The sequence below is a fragment of the Oncorhynchus tshawytscha genome, linkage group LG16, assembly GCF_018296145.1.
Source record: "Oncorhynchus tshawytscha isolate Ot180627B linkage group LG16, Otsh_v2.0, whole genome shotgun sequence".
Taxonomy (NCBI): Eukaryota; Metazoa; Chordata; class Actinopteri; order Salmoniformes; family Salmonidae; genus Oncorhynchus; species Oncorhynchus tshawytscha.
Genome location: NC_056444.1, coordinates 81,656,580 through 81,672,044, shown reverse-complemented (window position 1 = coordinate 81,672,044; position 15,465 = coordinate 81,656,580). Strand labels below are relative to the sequence as shown.

General features: G+C 42.0%; 2 protein-coding genes across 2 annotated transcripts; one reads left to right on the top strand and one right to left on the bottom strand.

Annotated features, from left to right (window-relative positions):
* The first annotated feature begins 220 nt into the window (after nucleotides 1-220).
* Nucleotides 221-1,666, top strand: LOC121839652. Its single transcript, XM_042299768.1, has 2 exons — nucleotides 221-550; nucleotides 585-1,666. The coding sequence occupies exons 1-2, from the start codon at nucleotides 239-241 to the stop codon at nucleotides 1,182-1,184; spliced, it is 912 nt and encodes a 303-aa protein (XP_042155702.1). The 5' UTR covers nucleotides 221-238; the 3' UTR covers nucleotides 1,185-1,666.
* Nucleotides 1,547-10,570, bottom strand: LOC112235434 (synaptophysin-like protein 2). Its single transcript, XM_024403879.2, has 6 exons — nucleotides 10,417-10,570; nucleotides 10,172-10,249; nucleotides 6,926-7,047; nucleotides 6,149-6,350; nucleotides 3,097-3,288; nucleotides 1,547-2,469 (listed from the first exon to the last, which is right to left on the bottom strand). Exons 1-6 carry the CDS (start codon nucleotides 10,432-10,434, stop codon nucleotides 2,335-2,337), a joined length of 747 nt encoding a protein of 248 aa, XP_024259647.1. The 5' UTR covers nucleotides 10,435-10,570; the 3' UTR covers nucleotides 1,547-2,334.
* Between the last annotated feature and the right edge of the window lie 4,895 nt (nucleotides 10,571-15,465).

Sequence of the window (15,465 nt, the reverse complement as noted above, 5' to 3'; positions counted from 1 at the left end):
AGTATTTTTGCGTAACTGGAGTGGCAAAAACTGAAACAGTACAGAAATGTAAATAACTGAAATGGTTGGTGACAAAGGGATATGTCATCAATACTGTGAGGTCAGCGTGAAAAACAGGAGTTTTGATGGCTTTATTTTCGTACAACATTGTTAAAACAATATGGCAAACCATGCTGCACAACAGAGGGAAAAAAAGGCACATTTCAAAGACATGGCAGGAAGTACTGTAGGATTGCTTATGGCAGGAAGTACTGTAGGATTGCTTATGGCAGGAAGTACTGTAGGATTGCTTATGGCTGGAAGTACTGTAGGATTGCTGATGGCTGGAAGTACTGTAGGATTGCTTATGGCAGGAAGTACTGTAGGATTGCTTATGGCAGGAAGTACTGTAGGATTGCTTATGGCAGGAAGTACTGTAGGATTGCTTATGGCAGGAAGTACTGTAGGATTGCTTATGGCAGGAAGTACTGTAGGATTGCTTATGGCAGGAAGTACTGTAGGATTGCTGATGGCTGGAAGTACTGTAGGATTGCTTATGGCAGGAAGTACTGTGGCAGGAAGTACTGTAGGATTGCTTATGGCAGGAAGGATTGCTTATGGCAGGAAGTACTGTAGGATTGCTTATGGCTGGAAGTACTGTAGGATTGCTTATGGCAGGAAGTACTGTAGGATTGCTTATGGCAGGAAGTACTGTAGGATTGCTTATGGCAGGAAGTACTGTAGGATTGCTTATGGCAGGAAGTACTGTAGGATTGCTTATGGCAGGAAGTACTGTAGGATTGCTTATGGCAGGAAGTACTGTAGGATTGCTTATGGCAGGAAGTACTGTAGGATTGCTTATGGCAGGAAGTACTGTAGGATTGCTTATGGCAGGAAGTACTGCTTATGGCAGGATTGCTTATGGCAGGAAGTACTGTAGGATTGCTTATGGCAGGAAGTACTGTAGGATTGCTTATGGCAGGAAGTACTGTAGGATTGCTTATGGCAGGAAGTACTGTAGGATTGCTTATGGCTGGAAGTACTGTAGGATTGCTGATGGCTGGAAGTACTGTAGGATTGCTTATGGCAGGAAGTACTGTAGGATTGCTTATGGCAGGAAGTACTGTAGGATTGCTTATGGCAGGAAGTACTGTAGGATTGCTTATGGCAGGGTTCCCCAACTGGTGACCTGCGGGCCAGATTGATGTTATTTGGCCTGCAAAGCTTACTGAGCAATTGTTCTAAATGGTTGGACATAAGAAAAAAAACAAAGAGCAAATCAGCACCCAAGTGCTTTTAATTTTGCCCATCTTTTCAAAGTAGTCCCACGCATCAGAGAGATTTGTGATCGAAATTCAAATGTAAGCAAAGTTTGTAATGTTTCAGTCAAATACATCCGTTTGGATTTCTTGCAGTCTATAAATTATTTGTAATTAATATTCTCCGCCCCCCCCTCCTCCTTAACAATTTTTTTTTTTTACATAAAAATAAATCGGCCTGCAGCTGAATCTACATTAGTTGATGATCCCTGGCTTTTGGCATCACTTGAAATGTCAAACCATTTAAAAAACAGAGTGAATAATTATTTTAATTTGCCAAATAACAAGCAGTGAGAGAATAACAGCTTGTTATTCTTGTTGTAACATTGATATAAGCACTTTTTTTTTTATATATATACACAACAAAAACACTAAACCATCCTCAAAGTAACAGCATAAAACGAAAAAAAAAAATAAAAGTTTGATCAACAAAAGAAATTCACACGTCTTGACTCTGAATAAACGGAGGGATGCATTTGATCGTTGGATATACTGTTAAACTAAACAATTACCTGCATGAAACAAAACTAGTTCTGACCTAAATGTATGGCGTTCCCCCATTCCGTATTTGTACCTATTTAGATTAAAAATGGACCACTTTGAACACTTTGAAATAATAAACGTGGCGTTGTCAATGCATGAAAAGAAACTGTTTCCAACTTAATAACCTACTAGAAGACATTTCTAAGCAGCGTTTTGCACCGAATGAGACATGCGACTTTACAAGGCATTTGAAAACGGTATAATGTAGGAACTACTTGGAGGGAATTTCAGGCCCGGGTACAGATCGGCTGCAAAAAGCACACACACGAAATCTCAAAACACACCTCAAAACACACAAGTGTTTAACAAATCAGAAATCACAGTAGGGGCAAATCTTCACTTCCACAAAGGCACATAGTCTACCATTGGCATCGATGACTACAAATATGTGTCAAAGTTAAGATTCGCCCCCAAGATTGGTTAATTGGTGCAGTGCAACTGCTTTGCATGCAGTCTGGAACGTAGCCGTTGACAGCAGGGAACTGCTGCTCAGTTAGGAAGTCATGGGCCTGACACCTAAACCCTCCTCGGCGTCACCAAGGGGGTTGGCTGACTTGTGGAAGGGCGTCTCCTTAAAGATGAACCAGCAGTTACCACCCCACAATATCAGGTTGAGGAATCCAAAGACCTGCCATAAGAGGGGGGACAAAAAAACATTTTTTAGACAGGAACGAAAAAATAAAAGTTTCTTAGTTAAGAACAATCACATTTCTCAATGTCTCCACGTTACAATTTCTGGAAAATTAATTGAGTTTATATGTAAGATACATGGATTAAATTCTGTAGCCAGGGTTGTAATTGAGGGAAAACGCAATAGAATTCGGTTCTCAAGCAAAAGCTCAGGTTGACATGTAAAACTTGTTTTTGAGTCGAGTTCCCAGGGAGATTTCCCCGATTCCAAGCATGTACAGGTAATTCAGGAGGGTACTGTATTATTGGCTCCCTGGGTACCAAATAAAATAAATTCCAAAATAATTGTGTTATTGCATGACACAAGTCATTTTTCCAACAATTGTTTGCACAGATAATTTCACTGTATCCTTTAAACATTTGTTGATGACATAACATGTTTGAATCATTTTAACTCTATTAAAATGTTAGATTCATATGATATTTTGAGTGTAAGATCAAGCTGATCAACAAATACTCCTCCCCCCCCACACAGACTTTTGTTCATATTCATCTAGGGTGCCAATAATTCAGGAGGGCACTATACATAGCCACCATTAACAACACTACAGGTAATATAGCCTACCACAGAGGAGTTGAGTCGCCCCATGTGAGGCACTGCTCCTGGTGTGCACTTGTTACCGACGTCCTTGCAGGTGGAGATTAAGCCTACCAGGTTAGAGGGGCTGGTAGCCCACTTCACGTCAGTCAAGCCTTTACCCCAGGCAGAGGAGGACACCAGCCACAGGAAGGTGAAGGCTGCTGTCAACAGCAGGTCCTGTTGAAAAGACACGAGACATTATAAATAAAATTATATAAAATGCAGGTTCAAGAGGAAAGTTGGAACATAAAAATCAGACAAACAGTATGGAAAGAGCCCATATAAACAACCTCACTTGTTGGTAACACCTGCATCCCACCACCAAATCCAAATAATTAGCCAACACACTTTTTGATTTGAGTTATGCATCCGATTGTATGAAACTTGAATTAGTGAAGCAGACAACAACAAAGATTTGAAAGTATTATGTTTGCTTGATTCAGCTTCGATTTTGCACTTTTGGAACTAATATATTGGTTCCATTGTACTGGGAAAACTAAATAACGTGCACCTCAAATATCTGACAACGTACTTGACCCAGATCCGCTGGTCCACAAGCAACCAAAATATACCAAGAAACTGTCATTGAACATGACTAGTGGCTTCATTATTGCTAGAGTTGACTTCATGAGGAACACACCCCTGACCATTCCAGAGGAACACACCCCTGACCATTCCAGAGGAACACACCCCTGACCATTCCAGAGGAACACACCCCTGACCATTCCAGAGGAACACACCCCTGACCATTCCAGAGGAACACACCCCTGACCATTCCAGAGGAACACACCCCTGACCATTCCAGAGGAACACACCCTGACCATTCCAGAGGAACACACCCCTGACCATTCCAGAGGAACACACCCCTGACTAGAGGTCGACCGATTAGGATTTTCAACGCTGATACCAATTAAATCAGCTGATTTTTACCTTTATTTGTAATGACAAATACAACAATACTGAATGAACACTTATTTTAACTTAATAAAATACATCAATAAAATCAATTTAGACTCAAATAAATAATGAAACATGTTCAATTTGGTTTAAATAATGCAAAAACAAAGTGTTGGAGAAGAAAGTAAAAGTGCAATATGTGCTATGTAAGAAAGCTAACGTTTCAGTTCCTTGCTCAGAACATGAGAACACATGAAAGCTGGTGGTTCCTTTTAACATGAGTCTTCAATATTCCCAGGTAAGAAGTTTTAGGTTCTAGTTATTATAGGACTATTTCCCTCTATACCATTTGTATTTCATTAACCTTTGACTATTGGATGTTCTTATAGGCACTTTAGTATTGCCAGTGTAATAGTATAGCTTCCGTCACTCTCCTCACTCCTCCCTGGGCTCGAACCAGGAACACAACGACAACAGCCACCCTCGAAGCAGCGTTACCCATGCAGAGCAAGGGGAACAACTACTAAAAGGCTCAAGGCGAGTGACGTTTGAAACGCTATTAGCACGAGCTAACTAGCTAGCCATTTCACTGCGGTTACACCAGCCTTATCTCGTGAGTTGATAGGCTTGAAGTCATAAACAGCGCAATGCTTGACGCACAACGAAGAGCTGCTGGCAAAACGCACGACAGTGCTTTTTGAATGAATGTTTACGTGCCTGCTTCTGCCTACCACCGCTCAGTCAGATACTTAGATACTTGTATGCTTAGTCAGATTATATGCAATGCAGGACACGCTAGATAATATCTAGTAATATCATCAACCATGTGTACTTAACTAGTGATTATGATTGATTGTTTTTTATAAGATAAGTTTAATGCTAGCTAGCAACTTACCTTGACTTCTTACTGCATTCGCGTAACAGGCAGTCTCCTCGTAAGGCAAGTGGTTAGAGCGTTGGACTAGTTACCCGTAAGGTTGCAAGATTGGATCCCCCGAGCTGACAAGGTAAAAAAATCTGTCGTTCTGCCCCTGAACAAGGCAGTTAACCCACCGTTCCTAGGCCGTCATTGAAAATAAGAATGTGTTCTTAACTGACTTGCCTAGTTAAATAAAGTTGCAAAAAAAATCAATATATTATGATTTATTTTATAAATCGACGTCCAAAAATACAGATTTCCAATTGTTATGAAAACTTGAAAGCAGCCCTAATTTAATCACCCATTCCGATTAATCGGTCGACCTCTACCCCTGACCCTACCCAGTTCCAGGGTAACACACCCCTGACCCTACCCAGTTCTGGTTCTTCATTTACAGACCTCTCGTTAAGTGCCCTTCCTCTCGTTAAGTGCCCTTCCTCTCGTTAAGTGCCCTTCACACGCAGACGTCAAGTGTCTATAGCTATTTCGTGCCACTGCTCAAGCTCTTTAGCCTTGTTGGGTTCTGAGAATATTAAATAAACTTATTCATGTTACTGAGGGAGAGAGGGTAATGTATAAAGTTTACATTATGTCAGGATATGTTATTGTTAGCCATCAGGGATACTCTGGGAGGAGAAAGAGACACAGTCTGGTACCAATCACCATGACAGCCTTCAGTTGGGGAAGAGTGAGCACTTTGGGGTAGAGGTCTGGTTAGATGAAGTGAGGAAGAACAGATATCACTAAGGTTCTGTCTAGCAACAGAGATGCATTGGCTGTTCAGATGTGTAGGAGGAGACTCAGCCTAGGAGAAAGGGTTAAATATCAGTGCTTGTACAGATGTGTAGAAGGAGACTCAGCCTAGGAGAAAGGGTTAAATATCAGTGCTTGTACAGATGTGTAGAAGGAGACTCAGCCTAGGAGAAAGGGTTAAATATCAGTGCTTGTACAGATGTGTAGAAGGAGACTCAGCCTAGGAGAAAGGGTTAAATATCAGTGCTTGTGTGAACAAATGTCTGTCTAATGCAGCTGTATTGGTCCTCTGGGAAGAATAAACTTGCTTTGAGCTTTCATAGTGTCGGTCGAGTTTTTACTCAGAATTAAAACCCAACAGCTATTCCAAGTCATTCTATAGACTGGGATTTTGCTCAATGCCTAACATCAACACCTTCCGTCAAACACTACAAAGAGAATGAACAGAACAATCCCCAGTTAACTCACCACAATGGGGCCACGGCTGGTCTGCCTGTAGACGTGCTGGTAGCCCAGGTAGATCACCAGGCTGGCGGTGCTGTAGAGGAAGGCAAACACCCCGATACAGACGTAGAACTCAGCTGAGGAGGAGTGGTCGCCGGTCAGATAGAGCTGGATAGTACTAGAGTCGTTGTTACAGGAGGGGACGATGTATGGATGGGCCATCAGCCTGTGAGAACAGAGATATGTAGAGAGAGAGAGGGTGGTGTTCAGTAAGGGGAAAAAGTGAAACAGGGATGTACTACCAGAAACTGTCCAATAAGAACACGTGATCTTTTGAGTGTAGTCACATGGGGACTTGGGGGTCATAGGGTCATGTTCGGTAGGTTTACATACGTTTAGGAAATGTTTAAAATCGGAGGAAAAACAGCGAGATACACGGCTGAGCTTGTCCAGTAAAAATATAGATTTTCATGTTTTGTTGCAAAACATTTTGATTCAGTGTGCCCCAATGAACACGACCAAATTATAACAAGCCACTTTAAAAAACATTTTTTTTTAAATGTTACCTTTATTTAACTAGGCAAGTCAGTTAAGAACAAATTCTTATTTTCAATGACGGCCTAGGAACAGTGGGTTAACTGCCTGTTCAGGGGCAGAACGACATATGTCAGCTCGGGGATTTGAACTTGCAACCTTTCGGTTACTAGTCTAAAGCTCTAACCCCTAGGCTACCCTGCCACCCCTTTGAACAGAAACATCACACATCCATACAATTCATCCGTTTACTCCTGTTCTGCTTACCTGAACGGGTAGTTAAAGACAGCAGTGATTTCTTGGCTGGTGCTGCTACCCTGGCACTGCACATTGATGCTCGTAGCGCCGGCATAACCCGACGCCGTAGCGAAGGCAAATATGGAGAAGATCTGCAGACAGACAAAGCCAAATAAGGACATGACACAATGAAATTAAAGAAACAGTTGACAGCTTATAACTGGACACACACCTCTTTCTGAAATGACATTCAGTCCAAACAGTGCAGATTAGAACATGTGACTATGCTGCCCTACCAAGACAAAAAAAAGGCAGTAGTCAAAAATGTGTTAATGTCATTTTTTGCTACATTAAGAACATCATGTGGACAAGTATCCAGCCTCTATTGTATTTTGGATTAAAATGGGGGTCATCTTTACAGTAACTGTATAAAGTTAATGTGATACCAAGTTAAATAAAAGCCATTCCACCCCCCCTCAGTTCCACGCTATGAGCAGTTTGTGTATTTTTGTTTGGTAGGGCAGTAGGGTACCCTGTGCTATAACTAAGGGCAGTTTGCTTTACAGGGTCAAAGCAGTGTGAAGGTGTTGTGACAGGAGTTGAACGGTCAGGTAACAGTAGAATGTTGAACAAGACAACTAGAACTCAAATCATGCCCAGCGGAGTCATCGTGGATGATTCACAGGCTTTTTTTTTTTTACACACACACACACTTTCCTCACAGGAAGTGATTTATCACTAGCCAATAGAAAAGAAGAAAAAAAACGGAAAAAAAAAAACAACTAGTGGTAGTAGCTCGGGGCGGCAGCGTAGCCTAGTGGTTAGAGTGTTGTACTAGTATTTGTTGCAAGTTCAAATCCCCGAGCTGATGTAACGGATGTGAAACGGCTAGCTTAGTTAGCGGTGGTACGCGCTAAATATCGTTTCAATTGGTGACGTCACTTGCTCTGAGACCTTGAAGTAGTGGTTCCCCCTTGCTCTGCAAGGGCCGTGGCTTTTGTGGAGCGATGGGTAACGATGCTTCGTGGGTGACTGTTGTTGATGTGTGCAGAGGGTCCCTGGTTCGCGTCCGGGTATGGTACGAGGGGACGGTCTAAAGTTATACTGTTACACTGACATGGTCCAAATCTGTCGTTCTGCCCCCAGTCCGTCGCAATAATGAATAATAATTGACTGTTCTTACACCGTAGAGAACAGTCGTTTTTATTAACCTCAATAAAAACAACCCTTTAATAGATGCGGTACCGGACACATGTCTAAAAAACACTTCTCAAGAGACGCCACCTCTCAGATGGCCGTGTAGCGCCTTGTTGTATTCATACACATATACCTCTCAGATGGCCGTGTAGCGCCTTGTTGTATTCATACACATATACCTCTGATGGCCGTGTAGCGCCTTGTTGTATTCATACACATATACCTCTGATGGCCGTGTAGCGCCTTGTTGTATTCATACACATATACCTCTGATGGCCGTGTAGCGCCTTGTTGTATTCATACACATATACCTCTCAGATGGCCGTGTAGCGCCTTGTTGTATTCATACACATATACCTCTCAGATGGCCGTGTAGCGCCTTGTTGTATTCATACACATATACCTCTCAGATGGCCGTGTAGCGCCTTGTTGTATTCATACACATATACCTCTCAGATGGCCGTGTAGCGCCTTGTTGTATTCATACACATATACCTCTCAGATGGCCGTGTAGCGCCTTGTTGTATTCATACACATATACCTCTCAGATGGCCGTGTAGCGCCTTGTTGTATTCATACACATATACCTCTCAGATGGCCGTGTAGCGCCTTGTTGTATTCATACACATATACCTCTCAGATGGCCGTGTAGCGCCTTGTTGTATTCATACACATATACCTCTCAGATGGCCGTGTAGCGCCTTGTTGTATTCATACACATATACCTCTCAGATGGCCGTGTAGCGCCTTGTTGTATTCATACACTACAGAGGCCATAGTATAGGGTGGTGAATAATGCTAATTTACTGATAGAATATCACATTTCAGCTAGATCTAAAAGGAGACTGGAGTCTGTCTTCTATGTCTTGGTGCCACACTAGTCACAGAGAGTCCACACCTTTTGCAGAAATATATATTTGTTGCATCTTGTAAATGATCAGATTTCTCAAATGTTTCATATTTAGTTTGCAACAATTAAGTTGTTACAGTATAGTTTGTAGTCTAGTTCGGGACTTCCAAATTGTTACATGATGAATAGGTGAACTGCAGTACGTCGCAACACCAGCTAGTTTCAATCAATTTGAAACCCATTCTGCTGCTATGCAGGGCGGCTGGTGACACTTTTTTATTTTATTTAAAAAAGGTACCGTCTGCATTAGTCTGCTTAATCAGGCTGTAATACATACATCCTGAATCAAATGACTGCAAAGTCATGCAAATGTTCCTTACAAACCAGAATTATTAATTTAATTACAACTTACTCTACCAATTATCTATGCATTTTAATATTTCATTTGAGACAAAATATCCACAGGAAAGTATTGTTTGCCCAACTTTTTCGAGTGCCGGCATTGAAGTTGACATTTCTCTAACCTTGACCGTGTAAATACCTGCTGATTTTAAGTTAGTGCATCGCGTGCACACGTTTGCTCGTGACTGAAGGTATGTGCACTAGACGTAAGTACATGCACACAATGCATACATACTAACCATACCTTAGTGATACAAACTGAAGTCAGCAGGTGTTTACTTGGTTTGAAACATGTTCCAAGTGAAAGAAATTTCAACTTCCTTACCAGCACTCTAAAAATAAAAGTTGGGTAAACATAACAATGCTTTCCTTTGGATATTTTGTCTCAAATTTCAGCCATCTGGACAAAACGCAACAAACAACCAGTAGAGTCATTTCAAATGTAACTGTATTCGACCATCTGCCGAGTAAAGAACATTTACACGATTTTACAGTCTTATTTTCACGCTGTATTTACCAATTAATTGTGTATTACAGTCTGATTAAATCAGACTACCACTATATATTTATAGTGATATTTATGCAGGTGTTTTAAGAGCCAGAAACTGGGACTGAACATTAACACGCGGAACCTTATCTTTCATATCAGCAACTTAACGTTCAATTGATCCACACCTTTATTTAACTAGGCAAGTCAGTTTAAGAACACGTTCTTATTTACAAAGACGACCTACCCATCATTGGTCCTTATAATCGTCTAGTTAAGGTCCTTAAGAGTACATTTGGCCTACATAGCATAATAAAGTATCTAGAAAAACAAAACTTACCCATTCGAGCACTCTAATAAATGCCAAGGGCTCTTTCAAGGGACCCAAGTCCAGAGTAAATCCTGAAGTCTGAATGTTCTTTTGAGATTCAAGAAACAAAAAAAGGTAAACAGTTTATTAGCTGACAAAGTGGAGTTGTCATTCGAGGATAGGCATGCAACCAAATACACAAATAGAAATACCGCGCAATAGAAGAAAATGTAAATTAGCAAACATAAACACTTTTTTTCTAACGCTGTTTTTACCTGGGATATCCCGTCCATTGTCGCAAGTCAATTTTCTCGGACAGTATGCAGTACTTTCTCTTTAGACGATTGTTGGTAGGGGGGGAGAAATTGGATGACTTGCTTGGTAATTTCAGAAATTTATGTCAAACTTTTTTTCTTCCTCCAAGTGAAGAGCGCTGCACACGTGTTCACCGACGTTCTTAAAGTGACACGTTCACCTAATTGTATTCGTTTGTATTTTAACAAGAATACATCCACACAAAAGGTACATGGGGAATATACAGTACCAGTCAAAAGTTTGGACACACCTACTCCTTCCAGGGTTTTTCTTTATTTGTACTATTTTCTACATTGTATAATAATAGTGAAGACATCAAAACTATGAAAAAGCATATGGAATCATGTAGTAACCAAAAAAAGTGTTAAAAAAATATTTGAGATTCTTTAAAGTTGCCACTTTGTCACCAGCCACCCTGCATAGCAGCAGAATGGGTTTCAAATGGATTGAAACTAGAAGACTTGGTTGATCTACGAGGACAGGTTCGCAACTGGTTCAAATCATACCTCTCTGAGCGGTATCAATTTGTTCAGAAGGGCAACAATTCATCTGAACGCTCCAAGGTTTAAAGTGGCGTTTCCCAAGGTTCTGTGCTTGGACCCCTTTTATTTTCCTTGCACATTCTACATTTTGCTAATGCCTTTAAGTAAGCACAACATGCACTTTGGTTGCTATGCTGATGATACCCAATTGTATTTATCTTTTAAACCAGACAATGTTTTACAGTCAGCCCACCTTGTGACTTGCATCAAGGATGTTAAACACTGGATGCCAACCAAACTTCTTGCTTTTACATTCTGATAAGATGGAAATTATGCAACCTGGCCACAAGAAACTTGCAAACACAGTGTCAGACCTCACGCTCAACATTGATGGTTGCCTCATTACACCAAACATGGTTGTTAAAAACCTTGGTGTTACCTTTGACCCCGGCCTAACTTTTGACAACCACATAAAGAGCACATCCAAAACAGCATATTTCCATCTCAGGAACATTTCCAGAATTACACACTTCATCTCTCAGCCCCCCAAAAATGTCCAATTCTATTTAACTAGGCAATTTACAATGACAACCTAGGAACAGTGGATTAAATGCCTTGTTCAGTGGCAGAACGATAGATTTTTACCTTGTCAGCTCGGGGATTCTATCCAGCAACCTTTCGGTTACTGGCCCAATGCTCTAACCACTAGGCTACCTGTCGCCCCTACACTCTAACCACTAGGCTACCTGCCGCCTCTACACTCTAACCACTAGGCTACCTGTCGCCCCTACACTCTAACCCCTAGGCTACCTGTCGCCCCTACACTCTAACCACTAGGCTACCCTAGGCTACCTGTCCCCTACACTCTAACCACTAGGCTACCTGTCGCCCCCCTACACTCTAACCACTCGCCCCTACAGGCTACCTGTCGCCCTACACTCTAACCACTAGGCTACCTGCTGCCTCTACACTCTAACCACTAGGCTACCTGTCGCCCTACACTCTAACCACTAGGCTACCCTGCCGCCTCTACACTCTAACCACTAGGGCTACCTGACTACCTGTCGCCCTACACTCTAACCACTAGGCTACCTGTCGCCCCTACACTCTAACCACTAGGCTACCCTGCCGCCTCTACACTCTAACCACTAGGCTACCTGCCACCTCTACACTCTAACCACTAGGCTACCTGCCGCCTCTACACTCTAACCACTAGGCTACCTGCCACCTCTACACTCTAACCACTGGCCCATGCATTTGTTTAATCTAGGCTAGACTACTGTAATGCCCTCCTCTCCAGCTGGTCAAACTTTACTATTAGAAGCCTGTGGAGGCCAGGTTATCTGATGCAGCACTCCATCACTCTCCTTCTTGGTCAAATAGCCCTTACACAGCCTGGAGGTGTGTTGGGTTATTGTCCTGTTGAAAAACAAATGATAGTCCCACTAAGTGCAAACCAGATGGGATGGTGTATCCCTGCAGAATGCTGTGGTAGCCATGCTGGTTAAGTGTGCCTTGAATTCTAAATAAATCACTGACAGTGCCACCAGCAAAGCACCCCCACACCATCACACCTCCTCCTCCATGCTTCACGGTGGGAACCACACATGCGGAGATCATCTGTTCACCTACTCTGCGTCTCATAAAGACACGGCAGTTGGAAACAAAAATCTCAAATTTGGACTCATCAGACCAAAGGACAGATTTCCCCCTCTGAAGCGTATGAATTAGGCTGTTTGAGAAAGTATGAATCCATAGCAACTTGCATACACATCGTTTGTTCAATAGACCAACATAGCTACTGTAGTAGGTCAAAGCTGTGTGTTGGAAAACCTTGGTAGAGCATGGTACGCATTTTAGCGCTCCTGTGAAATTCCTTTAGTTTTTGGCTTCAGGCCAATGCCTACTTTTCACTTAAAACACAGTATTATGTTTTTAATTTATATGTTTTTTACACTGGATGGTGATTATAAAAAGTTTTGTGTCTTTCAAAAATTACATTTGCGCTTCAAATTTGGTTAAAAAAAAAATGGTTTTGTCTCACATAATTTATTGTCCAGGGCCCAGTTTCCCAAAAGCATCTTAAGGCTTAAGTTCATCCTTAGAACCTTCATGGGTGCATCGCTAAATCTCCGAGCTGTTTACCCAAAACGACCATTAATAAAGTTGCACTTGAAAACCCTCGTTAATCTGCCGACTGCCTCAGACCACTTGGCTGTTCTATTCAATCATCCCACTATGAGCAGCTGGGGTCAACTGTTATGAACAGCTGTGACGTGAACAGACATTAAATTGCATGGCATCTATTCAACTCTTAATAATAATTTAATTCAGCCAATCTAGGAGATAAACACATTCAATTTGACTAGAATTTAGGATTTTGCATGGGATTTAAATGCCTGATATGACTGAATTTAAATTGGAAATGCCCCTGATCACAATGGTGATTAGGTGTGCTGTGTTACCACACTAAATAATGTCAAGGGGACAGGCAGCTCTTCATCACAAGGGGGCGCTATTTCTACATACAGCAAGGCAAATGTATTTGATGAAATTGTCCTATCTCATTCATATCAGAAGATTATAGTGTTTTATAACTAACTTGTAACAGTTCTGTCCCATATCTACTCTTTCCAGTTATTGACAGTTAGTCAGTTATGAAGTAGGTAGGCTAATCGGTTTACTCATGACATATTAAAGACAGATGCATGACAATAAAACGTTATTCACAATATTGATCACTATGTCCTCTGTTGAACAAGTCGACAAACTTCAGCGACGAACCTTCCTTCCTCTAATATCTATGACTCAATTCACTGGTTTCTCCCTGAACACAAAAGCCTAGCCCACCTTGTGGCCAGACCAGGAATTATTGTTAGAAAGTGCACAGTCACAGTCTTCATATCGTGGAGCACATCTCCAAGAAGGAATAAGAGTTTCTTTGTTCTCCACCTTCTGACAGTTGACTGGGCGGCCATTCTGGGGCCGTGGGGGAGGAGTTGCCTGTGTATTGTACAGTTCTGGGGATACGTCCCAAATGGCACCCTTTTCTCTACGTAGTGCACCACCTTTGACCAAAAGTAGTGCACTTTGTAGTTAATAGGGTTCCATTTGGGACGTAGATTCCATCTCACAGCAATGCTGCTCTGCAGATCACTGTGCTGCTGTGAGCTTCGGTCGAATGGCCTCACCAGACCGGTTGCTTTGCTTTTTGTTAATAGTGAATCTGGGAGAGAGAGAGAGAGAGCGAGGAATACGTAGCCGGTAACCACTACAGCGTAGTTGGGGTTGTTTTTCAGAAAGAGAAGTAACTCACCACGCCGGTAACTCATCACAATGTATTCACGTGGCCAATGTTTTGACAGTAGGTCACACAGAGACACTGTGTGACCTTACTTCAATAGACTATTAGGGTCCAGTTTTGGTTCTGGTTCACCAACTTCAACAGTTTCAGTATATCTGGCTCTCGTTGTTTGATTACCGTATGTCTGTCCTCCTGTCTCTAGTTCTGAAACTATTGTCACCAGCAGATGTTAAATAGTGGGCTTAGATATGGTGTCGAGAGTCCAACACAATTTGGGGAAAATTACACTCAATCTACGGGTGGGGATTGTGTGGATCCTCTCTGACTGTTTGGATGTTGCAGTGTTTTTGGACAACAGGTCACACAGGCTGTAGCAGGGTTATCATCACTGTCATCTAAATTCTCAAAAGAGACTGTGGTTAGGATCAGGTTTACAGAACGGATCAGAAAATTAGTCAGGTAGCCAAACAGGTTTGTCTGACCCATGTTGTTTATCTTGAACATTTGGAGTTCTGTTATGTTTATGTTTTCACTATACACATGTTTGCGGGCGTGACAACATGGGATCAAAATGAACAGTGTAAACCAACATGTAACATCTGCCTGAAACTATTGTTGGGGATTGGATGGATGTTAGCTCCTCTAACATCAGCTGGCTAGAGTTTTCATCATCCTGGTTGATATGTCTTGTGGGTTTCATAACCACATCTTTATACCAATTAAATAACGATGAGACGGGAGACAGGAATTCAGTTCAACCATTTATATGAACACGCTCATCTCAACACACACAACTCCCATGATGCTCTGCGGCACAACTCCTATACACAACACTGGTAGTGTGAATGTACCTCTCCTCCTTTCCATCCTCCCGTCCTCTCAGTGACTTGTTGTGGAACTATTCCAGGAGTGGAATGTGACTCAGCATTCTGAAACTCTGGACGACTCTAGAATGTCTTCCATCGGGCTATACGTTCCGCTCTCTGACTCAGCATTCTGAAACTCTGGACGACTCTAGAATGTCTTCCATCGGGCTCTACGTTCCTCTCTCTGACTCAGCATTCTGAAACTCTGGACGACTCTAGAATGTCTTCCATCGGGCTCGACGTTCCGCTCTCTGACTCAGCATTCTGAAACTCTGGACGGCTCTAGAATGTCTTCCATCGGGCTCTAGAACGTCTTCCGCTGCTCTGACTCAGCATTCTAAAACTCTGGACGGCTCT